This window comes from Pinus tabuliformis, chromosome 3_2 (assembly GCF_031772625.1).
Source record: "Pinus tabuliformis cultivar Carrire ecotype Pingquan chromosome 3_2, CPIR1, whole genome shotgun sequence".
Classification (NCBI taxonomy): domain Eukaryota; kingdom Viridiplantae; phylum Streptophyta; class Pinopsida; order Pinales; family Pinaceae; genus Pinus; species Pinus tabuliformis.
Window position 1 is genome coordinate 1,244,392,283 of NC_142302.1, and position 12,461 is coordinate 1,244,404,743.

The following is a 12,461-nucleotide window of genomic DNA, read 5'->3' on the forward strand; positions in this document are numbered from 1 at the left end:
CACCCTTCACAGATTCGCCTTCAACTTCCCTTTCATATAGATCAAGCTTTTAAGACTATAACCCAATATTTTAGATCTAAAGATATTCAATTGCAAAAGATGCTTAGCCAAGTGATCTCCTTTGCTTTATATAGGCAAGCTCCTCCTAAAATCATGGAACAATACCACGAGCCAAAACCGTAATAACACAAATACCGTCGGCTAAATACCAAGAGTAAAACATAAGAAACCCCACGTGTGCTTTTCTCTGCCTTGAAATGTGTGCACTGGGGGGACGCACCTCCTGAACGGCTGGCCTGCGTATCTAGACGCGGTCCCTGCATGGTGTACCTGCGGGTACGCACCTTCTGAACTGATTTCCTACGTACTTCTTAATTTTCAACAAATTGAGAGCCTTGCCACGGGGGTTGCCATCAAGTACAACATCTGTAACATATAGCCATACCAGAAACATAATGCCAACAGCCACACCTAACAATTTATTTGTGATAGCAAGGGTGAAAAGTTGGTCGTGCCCTTCAAGAAATTCCCTTGAAGTTCCAAGGGTGCCACGCCTAACATTTTATTTGTGATGCCAAGGGTGCCAAGTTGGTCGTGCTCTTCAAGAAATTCCCTTGAAGTTCCAAGGGTGCCACGCCACTTTCTCTTCAAGCATTTAGTGACTACGAGGGGAAAATATAGGTGCAACATCATAGACTGCTATCATCTCTTATGTTTCCTGCTATAGTGAGACTAATGGTGTCGGGGATCAAGGAATCTGCCTTGATGCGCGCCCCCCGGTAAAATCCTCATGAGCGACCCAACTTGGGGACCTTCCCTCATGGCATCGTGATCTTCAAGGCGAAGGTGTTTCAACCCTTCCAGCCCAAGTCACAGTGGGAGTGCTAGTTGGTGAGATCGGGGACACTGCCCCACCTCTCCCATGTAGTTCCATCCACTTGTACAACCCCATCACCCATATGTGAGTCATTCGGCCAAGCAACTAATCTGTGTCTGCAACCATTAACATATCATCAAAATATAGATAAACATATATAGCAGGTTTCAAAATCGATTAGAATTTCAAAGATAAAATAATATAAATTTTCATCAAACCAGGTGTCGTCAACTCGTCATGTGCGAGTGCCTCTGGTGGTTTCCTGCCATACTCAATAATAATCAGTAACCAGGTTTCTCAGTGTTAGTCATTGTCATAATAGCATTATTACCATCACCTGGTCATTCACATCATTGTTCATTGTGAACTAGAACTAATGTAAGTAGCTAACATAGGGGATACCTCCATCATGGCTAGCATCATCATAACCTTAATGGAACCATACATATAGATCAAAGCTATCATCATTATAACATCAATAGAAACATGTCTATCCTTTACTACTATCACCATCATGATATCAATAGAGAGTACACATAACCATTAATTATATCGTAATCATAATATTAATAGAGAACATACATAACCATCACATTCACTAATAATAGAGTCACGTTTCTGGATCCTCAACCTGAGTTCCTCATAGACTAAAGTATCTAAGATAATGTCATATTAGGGTCAGGAAACTAGAGTGGGCACTACAGACATCATAATTTTTATTTTAAAGAGGAATGGATGGACAGACAGACTTACACATTCCCTCATACTGGGTTGTAGAATGAGCCTCTCGGCTCAATTATTTGGCGTACTCTAACTTATAGATGAAATGACGAAATGATTTTTTCACCAGAATAGTTTGTGATCTTTTGTTGTTTAAAATACATTTTTGAATGTATAAATGGATTCGGCATCTTGAAAAACCTTGTGGCATTTGAATTCTACAAATTAAACAATTTAAACTCAAGTTTTAAATAATCTCTACTAGATTTTGATTAAAGTTAATTAGAAAATATGCTCCGAGAAAGATCATTTTGTCTATAGGTTAGACTATCTGATTAATTATAATTATTAATTAATTTTATGTTTTTTTATTTTTTTAATTCTATTTTTTTTATTTGCTTTATTTTGACTGAGCCAAATGTTAAACATTACAACATCTCTACCATATTGGAATGGAGAGCCTTTCAAGGTGCAAACCTCCTTTTTGTGTGCAAAACTTAGAGATTTGATCCCTCGACACTTGACAATTAATATGAATCTAATAGGCTATATTACAAAAAAATGCCATTGAAAAAACCATGGTTGTCAAAACTGGAGCCCAAAAATCATGAATGGTAATTTTTTAAAAATAATTATTAATTTTCTTTTTAAATTTCTTTTATTTTTATTTTTATTTTCATGTAATTTGACCAAGTTAAAATGTTTACATAGTAAAACAAAACAGAAAGAAAGACCCTAGATCAATCTTAACTCTGGATCTATTAAGCATTGAGAGGGATCAAATCTCTCAAGTTACAAATCTTTTTTTTAATGCAAAACTTGAGATTTGATCCCTCTAGGCATTTTATAGATCCATAGTTAATATGGATTTAGGTTATATTCTTCACGCTTTTAAATATGCTATATTACATAAGAATACCATTGGCAAAACCATGGGTTGACAAAACCTAGAGCCGAAAAACCATCAATGGTAAATTGTGATTTTTTATTTTATTTTATTTTAATAATTAATAATTTTATTGTTTAAACTTATATTTATTTTTATTTTTTATGTAATTTGACCTAATCAAAATTTACATAACATGACAAGACATTACAACATCTATTCCGTACTGGGCTAGAGAGTGTCTATCCTTGCAACAACAAACATATAATAGAAGAAGTAACCTTTTTAGGGCATTTTTCTAATCTATAGAATTGGAGTGCCCAAGTGTTTTTAAAAAATGTATTTTAAACAACAACAAAAATCACAATCTTGCTTGAAATTGTATAAGGAATTTAGGTGAAAAAGCCATTTTGTCCATGAGTTAGCCTATATATATATATATATATATATATATATATATTAAACAACAAAAAAATCACAATCTTGCTTGAAATTGTATAAGGGACTTAGGTGAAAAAGCTATTTTGTCCATGAGTTAGCCTATACATATATACATTGTGACTATCGGAATTTTTTAATGCTTTTAATTAAAACTCACTAAACATGTATATTCATTTTTATTTTTATAGTTTTATTTTAAATATGACACTTGTAAAATATAGTTTGAGCATTGAAGGAATTACACATCTCCCTTATAAGCAACAACAAAAATCATAACACAATTTAGAAATAAAATCTCATCACTTCAAATTGGTTGTGATTCCATAATCACCCTAAAATTGTATCATAATAGAATAATTCATAATAAGTGCATTTTACTACATCCACCATTACTCTATTAAAAAATTAGATCAAAAAATGTGCTCAAAAAATAAGATTAATATGAGAAGAAATTGTTATTATAAAAAATGGAATTAAAAATTGTTCAATTGATTATATGTGAATACAATTTAATTTCAATGATGTTAAATGTATCTATCGTAATCAACCATATATATATATATATATATATCCAATTTTAATTTAATTTCAATAATATTGGATGTATCTATCTTAATCAACCATTTAATATAATGAGTGAATGAATGATATTTTACGTCCACAGACTAAAAATAGTCTATGGGACTATGAGCCTCCCCATCTTTTTCTTTTTTTAATTCAATCCCTTTCTTACTCAAATTGATGATGCTTTGACCCAACCTTTTAACATCCCCTCACTGAAAAGACAATGCGAAGGAATTGATGCTAACATACTCTAGTAAGTATCCTTGATATCTCTGAAAGCATGACATTCCAAAATGAAATGCTTTTTCGATAGTGGAAAAAGTACACACCCGTTCTTCCCAAGCTTCTTTAGGTCTCTTCCATCGTCCTGTTTCAACCTAAGTTGATGTGAGTTAGTTCTTAATTAAGGAATAAGAATCTTTGCTCTCCAGAGAATGCTAGCTCCAATGTACTCTTTTTGTTGGAGATCACAAGTGGAGTTGAATTCCTAAACATAGTACTTCTTATTTCTACCCAACTCTTTTCCCCATATAGGCTTAGGGAACTTTTCCATAACAAAATTCTTTAACTCCTTGTTGTTTGTGGAACATGCATTGAGGTAAATATTCCATTTTGCATGCAGTTGTTGTTTTGTCTTATCCATGATTTCTTTCTTTCACTCATGCCTTCATTGAAGATAACTTTTGGCCATCTACCTACTTCCATTTGCTCAATTCTTTTTAGATACCTTATAAGACGCACCATAACAATTGTTTCGATGAGAGCTGCTCCAGTTTCACTCAACATTATCTCATAAAAAACCAAACTTTTTATTTTGAACTTGCTCATGATCAAGAGTTTTTGGATTTTCTCAATTTATTTCCATTTTGAAACAGGGATGCTGCTAGCCCACACTTCACACCCATATATATATATATATATATATATATATATAGATATCAAATTTTAAGGTCATGGCGAAGCGAGACACTAAATTGGTGTATGAAACCCCTTGTTTGTGGGACAAGGGACAAGGGACTCACCTCTGCCCAGTGATTTGACTACTAAAATATATGAAAGCATACATACTCTACCGCTCTTGTTTTGAATCTGTGAAAACACACACGTAGGTGCTCTTAACCGTTAAACCCACCATAAACATATTAAATATGTCATTATTAACTTAAAATAAATTAATATTGAATTTAGGTCAATATAATGAGAGGTTTAAATGGTTAACATCGAATTTTTCAGGTAAATACTGGCGCTGACAACAGCATTCATGCAGCCTTCATTTAAGCAAAGCCATCTGGATTGCACTTCAACTTTCAAGCTTCCACGTGCAACGACCTTATTACAGACATTCAGAGGCTTTGACACGCCCTCTATACAAGCGTCGGTCGATTATTCAACTATATATTTAGCTATCTACTACTACCGCTGCCATCAAATAGAATGAACTGCAAACTGTATGCAGAAATTTAACCAGCAGTTAAGTTTGGTTTTCTCTGAGATATAAATGTCTAAAAACAGCGGTGCTCCTCTGAATGCCGAGCTCCTCAAGGCCTGGAAGATCATTCCTGATGTTGTAGACGAAGTGGGTGACCCATTTCTGGACGTGAGAGTCCTTTACAGAGATCAGGTTGAAGTTGCAAGCGGATTGGCAATGAGGGTGGCACAGACACAAGGGAAACCACACGTGGAGATGAGGGGCAGGCCCTTTGGATCATCTGGAGATTTATATACATTCATGATGGTTGATCCAGATGCTCCCAGCCCCACAAATCCGACTTTCAGAAACTTCCTGCATTGGCTTGTTATCAACATCCCTAGCCAAACTCCTCCAACATCAGGTAAAGTAAAGTTTCTTGCTCTGCCTATGTCTCCTCGCCTTGTGGATGAGTATATGGTTGTTTCACTGGGTGTTGTTTCTTTTATCTCGTTTCAAATTTTAGTAATTTTAGCGATGACATCCCTCGGTGACACCCCACTCCACCATGGTTTTTTATTTCAAAAGATTTGAGGATATCTCAAATCACCTAGTAGTGATTTTTTGGAATGAGGACACCATGGCCTGTCATACTAAGCCTGAATTTTTTTTTTTTTTTTGAGTGGGGACACTATGGCCGAGGACAACATTGCCGGTCATACTGAGCTTAATATATTTTTGGAGTGGGGACACCATGGCCCTAGTGATTTTTTGGAATGAGGACAACATTGCCGGTCATATTGAGCTTAATATATTTTTGGAGTGGGGACACCATCGCTCATCATAGTAAGTCATCATAGTATACCCTGAAAAGAAAGTATAGGCTATTTCTGAAAAGAAAGTATAGGCTATTTTCTGAAAAGAAAGTATAGCCTGAAAGGAAGTATAGGCGTTATAGACCATAATTTATCTATAACCTCACCTCTTGGGAAGGATAGGCATTATAGGTTGTTGAAGTACAGAATCACTCGACCATGGCCCCTCACCCCTCACTGGGAGACCTCTAGAGTGGGGACACCATGGCCTGTTGTCCTATTGGAGTCATAGTAAGGGGGGAAGGGAAGTATAGGCCTTATAGGCTTCCCGGGAAGGATAGGCGTTATAGGCTGTTGGAGTATAGAGTCACTCCACCATGGTGCCTCACCCCTCATTGGGACACCTCTGGAGTGGGGATAGAGAAGGATAGGCGTTATAGGCTGTTGGAGTATAGAGTCACTCCACCATGGTGCCTCACCCCTCATTGGGACACCTCTGGAGTGGGGATAGAGTCACTCCACCATAGTAGTAAGGGTCCCCACTCCACCATAGTAGTAAGGGGGAAGGGAAGTATAGGCCTTATAGGCTTCCCACCATAGCCCTTCCCACCATAGCCCCTCACTGGGAGGATAGGCGTTATAGGCTGTTGGAGTATAGAGTCACTCCACCATGGCCCCTCACTCCACCATAGCCCCTCACTGAGACACCTCTGGAGTGGGGATAACACCTCTGGAGTGGGGATAGAGTGACTCCACCATGGCCCCTCACCCACACCTCTGCAGTGGGGACACCATGGCCCCTCGCGAGGAAGTATATGAATCACTCCACCATGGCCCCTCACTCTTCACTTCTGGAGTGGGGACATTATGACCCGTCATAGTAAGTGGGGACACTATGATCCGTATATAAATCACTCCACCATGGCCCCTCACTCTTCACTGGGACTTGGTGCCCCTCACTCTTCACTGGGACCCTCCGGAGTGGGGACACTATGACCCGATATAGTAAGTGGGGAAGTATATGTGTCTTATTGGAGTTTGGAGTCATAGTCGGGTCATAGTAAGTGGGGACATTATGACCCGTCTTATTGGAGGCAGGGAAGTATATGTGTCTTATTGGAGTCTAGAGTCATAGTAAGCGACTTATTGGAGTCTCGAGTCATAGTAAGTGGGGAAGTATACGCGTCTTATTGGAGTCTGGAGTCATAGTGAGTCATAGTAAGCGGGAAAGTATATGTCCCCTATTGGAGTATTAGAGTCTTAGTCTAGAGTCATAGTAAGCGGGGAAGTATATGTGTCCTATTGTAGTAAGCGGGGAAGTATATGTGTCCTATTGGAGTCTGGAGCCAGAGTCTGGAGCCATAATAAGTGGGAAAGTATATGTGTTATAGTAAGCGGGGATATGTGTCTTATTGGAGTCGGAGACTGGAGTCATAGTCAGTGGGAAAGTATATGTGTCATAGTCAGTAAGTATATGTGTCATAGTCAGTGGGAAAGTATATGTGTTTTATTGGAGTCTGGAATTTTGGCTCTAGTTTTGGTTTTTTTTGGCTCTGGTTTTGGTTTTTGCCTCTAGTTTTAGGTGGAGTTCAGAAATCTGAGTTCTAGATTGAATTATGAGTTTATGAGTTCTAGTTTTTGGCTCTAGTTTTCGGTGGAGTGCAGAAATCCGGGTTCTAGATTGAATTATGAGTTTATGAGTTTCAGTTTTTGGCTCTAGTTTTCGGTGGAGTGCAGAAATCCGGGTTCTAGATTGAATTATGAGTTTATGAGTTTCAGTTTCTGATATATGTAACTGTGGAGTGGGAAATAGTAGGTGGAAAAGTATATGTGTTTTATTGGAGTCTGGAATCTCAGCTCTAGTTTTTGGCTCTAGTTTTTGGTCTGGGTTTTAAATTGAATTATGAGTTTATGAGTTTCGGTCTCTGATATAATATGTAGCTGTGGAGTGCAGAAATCTGGGTTCTAGATTGAATTATGAGTTTATGAGTTTCAGTCTTTGATATACTTAGCAGACATACATCTCTGATAAATGTAGCTTGAGTTGAGTTTCACTTTTTTGATATATGTGATTTTGTAGGTGGTTGCATATATCTAAAGAAGTTTCAATTTCTCTGATATATGCAAAAGGCCTGTGGGCTTTTACATATAAAAAGTCGTTATCTCTCCATCAACCATTTAAACTATTTAAAAAAAAAATCATTGATCTGCCCCCAAAAAAGTCAGTCATCTCTCCATCAACCATTTAAACTATTTAAAAAATAATTAAAAAAAAGTCAGTCATCTCTGCATCAACCATTTAAACTATTTAAAAAATAATTAAAAAAAAAATCATTGATCTGCCCAAAAAAAGTTAGTCATAGGCTTTCTTGATCTGCCCCTTTAAAACTATTTAAAAAATAATAACAAAAAAACATTAATCTGCACAAAAGTTAGTTATAGGCTTTCTTGATTTGCCCAAATCTCATGTATACATATATATATAAGCTTTCTTGATCTGCCCAAACCTTCTATATGTACTTGATAGCAAGCCTTCTTCTTCTTACTGAGACTTGCATTTATTGTCATTAAACTATTGTGATTTGCAGAGATATGGGAGACTGGAAAAGAAGTGGTGCCATACATGGGTCCAGCCCCACCTGAAGGTTGCCACCGTTATGTATTTCTCCTCTTCAAGCAGGTGGGTTTTCAAGTCTGGCATATTCCATATGTAATGTTTATTTGCTTTTCTTTTGTCTAAGAAATTAAGGCTTCTTGTCTCTGCAGAAGGGAGAGATAATGGTGGACCCTATTGAAGACAGGAAGCTTTTCAAAGTGGGGGATTTTATGAAGCAGCATCAGCTGAGCCCTCCAATGGGTGGAACATACTTCTATGCCAAAAGTGGAGATGATCTGGAACACACAGGAAATCAACCTCCTTTCTGATGTAATAGTATGAGAAGCAGTTTATGCATATAGAGATATTTAGTGATAGGTCATAGTTGTTACTTGCTGGCTTCCATTGTAAGCCCACCCATTTATGAGTGGAGAGCTACATGGAGATTGTATATGCTGTCAATACAATCAACTGAATTTTCTGTCTCATAATGACCAGAATATAAAGAGATTATGTTTGTTTATTGTAGCTGGTACAGAGGAGTTGTTATATTTAATTGTACAGAGTAGTAGTAAAGCTCCCTTGAAACAGAGGAGTAGAATAGTAGTAGCTGGGAAAAAATAAAGGTTGAAAACAGTGCACTATCCTAAATATCTTAATAGAGTAAGTAGTCTAGGCTGAAGACAGTTTACCAAACAGGGTAGTAGCTGAAAACAGTTCAGTTGGTCTATATTCATAGCCATAGTTAATGAGTGGAAGTCTAACTGGTGGTTACACATGTTCGTTTGTAGAGCCAATGTTTTTGAGTTAGTGAGAGTTTATTTGGTTGGAGACAAAACGTGACAGTCAATTAAACTGGAATGCAGATTTTCACCATTCCGTTCGTATTTATTGGACATAAATTCATTCATATTGAAAATAATTTTTTAGTAGAAAATCCTTCAGAAAAACTGCAATGCTCGAGGTTGTGAACACTTCATCCCATAGCATCTCGTATCTTTGGTTTTTTTTTAACTTTTAAATTGGGTGGTTATCAATTAGGTTTTTTTTTTTTTTACTTTTAAATTGGGTGGTTATCAATTAGGTTTTTTCCACTTTTAAATGGAGGTGGTTATCAATTAAATATAGGCATTTTAATTGTATAGGTATAAGTAGTTTACCACATTGTATTTATCAGAGTTATAGTAGTTTACCACATTGTATTTATCAGAGTTATATGGTAGTTAGTAGCTCCAATTTAAATATAGCTTAATTAAACTAAAAATAATAAAACAGATTTATCACAAAAATAAAACAATTAATAAAATATCATAAAATAAAATAACTAATAAAAATAAAACAATTAATAAAATATCATAAAATAAAATATTGTATTGTTGAACAAAAATATAAAATATTGTAAACATAATAAAAAAGGTTTATCACAAAATCAAATACTAATAAAATATTGATTGTTGAACAAAAATTATCAAAAAATCAAATTATATTGTAAACATAATAAAATATTGATTGTTGAACAAAAATTATCAAAAAATCAAATTATATTGTAAACATAATAAAAAAGGTTTATCACAAAATCAAATACTAATAAAATATTGATTAAATCAAATACTAATAAAATACTAATAAAATATTGATGGTTGAACAAAAATTATGAAATATAATTAAGAAATATGATTAATTAATATTGTTTATATATATATATGCTTTTTATATATATGTTTTTTATTTTTAATTAATATATATAATATGTGTAATTAAATTTATTAAGATATGTTTTTATTATTATACTAAGTCATTTTAAATGTGAAAGAAAAAATTATAATGCGTGTAAATGGAAATAATAGAAAAAAGTTAAAATAAAAATAAAAAATGAAATAAAACTAAAAACAAAAAATTAGTAATTAATAGAAATGGAAGTTGCTAAACAACCCATAATAAGACCTCAAACATTCACCTTAAAGATAAATAAATTTAAATAATAATAAAAATAACAAAAAAATGAATTCGAAAGTCAAACTATGGATAAGACATAATTTTTTGGCTAAAGATAAACTAATACACAGTGAAAGACAACTTAATGCCAAATACCATACCCATGGTATTTATAATAAATATATCTATTTTATTTGAATTGTAAATGCATATATTTTAATTGTAAATGCATATAAATATATCTATTTGATTTTAATTGTAAATGCATATGCAATATGAGTTTTTTTTAAGTGGATGTTATCAATGAATATGTGTTTGGTTTTTTTTTTTTTTTTTTTGAAAACCAAGTATACACTACATACATGAGATAGGTGGCCTCAAATTGCCCAGTGAAAATGTGTTGGTCAGCTATCCTCGCCAAAACAATATCATGATAAGAGTCTATATTCTATCTATCATAAGGATGCATCAGGATGCATCTTTACCCGCAAGAAACAAAAAAAAACCCAAACTGACTTATCCTCAACCGGAGCTGGGTCATTGGCTGAGTCGTCAGGCATATCAGCTAGCTCAATGATGCAAGGAATGTGCCTTTGGATTCTGTCTAAGCGGATGTCCTACTTGTGCAGCTGGAATTGGATTGTCTACAAGTCTTTTTTGTAAGCTCAATGATGTACATCCCTTTGGATTCTATCTAGGCAGATGTCCTACTTGTGCAGTTGGAATTGGATTGTTTGCAAGTCTTTTTTGTAATTGGGCATGTCCTGGAGAGTCAGCCATCCTTGCTCCATTGCCTTCCCCATAAGGCTCTTCATGAGCCAATACATATAGAGGGTCTGTTTAAACTGGGTGAGTCTACCCCTGGTATTCCCGGGGTCCGGGATTACTGCTCGCCAATTTTCCATCTCCTCTTCGAAATCATCCTCCTGTTTTGTTTTCCCCTCCAATTCATCTAGAAGCTTACGGATACCTGCGTTCGTTCCTTCCCTGTAAGTTGTTGCCGCTTCACTAATGAGGTGCTCTACAGGTTTCCTCCCACGTCTAGGTTCCGAAGTGCTTGGGTCTGCGGCTTGAGTCGACTCCCTCCCCTGTCTTCCGCGTCCTCTTCCACGTGCAGGTTGGGCCATCTCTCCTCTATTCCTTGTCTATTCACAAGCGACATGAATTAGCTCTCGGTTCATTGTCTCCGACCTCTCTGACTTGATGCAGGTACCCCACCCCTCATGCAACCAGGAGCAATTGCCTCTACCCAGGGCTCATGCAACCAGGAGCAATTGCCTCTACCCAGGTACCCCTCTGCCCCAAAATGTTGCACCACTCCTTTGCCTAGTGTAGCTACACCACACTTTTTCCACTCTCTTTGCTCTCGCTCCTGCCTTTCGTTTGCCTCACCACCCACATGATAGTAGTGATTCTCTCAACTACACTCAGGAGCAGTTTCACGGTCACGACTCTCACAGCCAGCCCATCGAGCCGGGTTACTGTCACTCCCAGTCACGGTGCTTGCCCCTGCCCCTTTGCCCAGTGTTGCTGTATCACTCCTTTGCCCAGAAGAGTTGCCTCACTTCTCTTCCCCTCCAATGGAAATCGCTCATGCTTAACCTCAGCCTCACCACCCACATTGGGGTACCGACTGTCTCAATCGCTCACAGGAGGGGTCTCTCATTCTTAACCCCGGGTCTCGCTCATGGCTCTCACCTTCGGCCCAAGCTCGATCACCATCACCCCCAGCTTACGCTGGTCTCCCCAGCCATCCCCCCAATTTCCCTCCCCTGTCATCTCCCAAACCCCCCAGCCATAAATCAACAAAGTTGCCATAGTAAGGGGCTTGAAAGACCAAGATACATACCCGGGAATGCTTCGTTGAAACCGTTGTTGGCAGCTCCACTGACTTGCGCTTGTGCTCCTTTGTCCACTCACAATTTCAACAATACTCTTCTCTCTGTCTCTAATTCCTTCATATTCCCATTCTACCTTGCTCTATGGTGTCAACCATCCTACCTTGGCTGCATCACCTCCTTCTCAGTCCTAGCCATGCCTGCCACTTCTCCCATCTCCTCTGTCAGATTGCATGTGGGAGGCCACCACACCCATCACCATGAGCGTGTGGGGGGCGATGGGTGGTACCCTGCCTTTAAACGTCATAACTACCATATATGTCTGTTGTCCTCTCCTGCCTCAAGCACGCACCCCACCACACCCATCGCCATGAGCGTGGG

General features: G+C 37.1%; 1 protein-coding gene across 1 annotated transcript; it reads left to right on the top strand.

Annotated features, from left to right (window-relative positions):
* The first annotated feature begins 4,911 nt into the window (after positions 1-4,911).
* On the top strand, positions 4,912-8,830 carry LOC149185245 (uncharacterized). Its single transcript, XM_089417856.1, has 3 exons — positions 4,912-5,320; positions 8,300-8,391; positions 8,478-8,830. The coding sequence occupies exons 1-3, from the start codon at positions 4,987-4,989 to the stop codon at positions 8,634-8,636; spliced, it is 585 nt and encodes a 194-aa protein (XP_089273982.1). The 5' UTR covers positions 4,912-4,986; the 3' UTR covers positions 8,637-8,830.
* Positions 8,831-12,461: the final 3,631 nt, after the last annotated feature.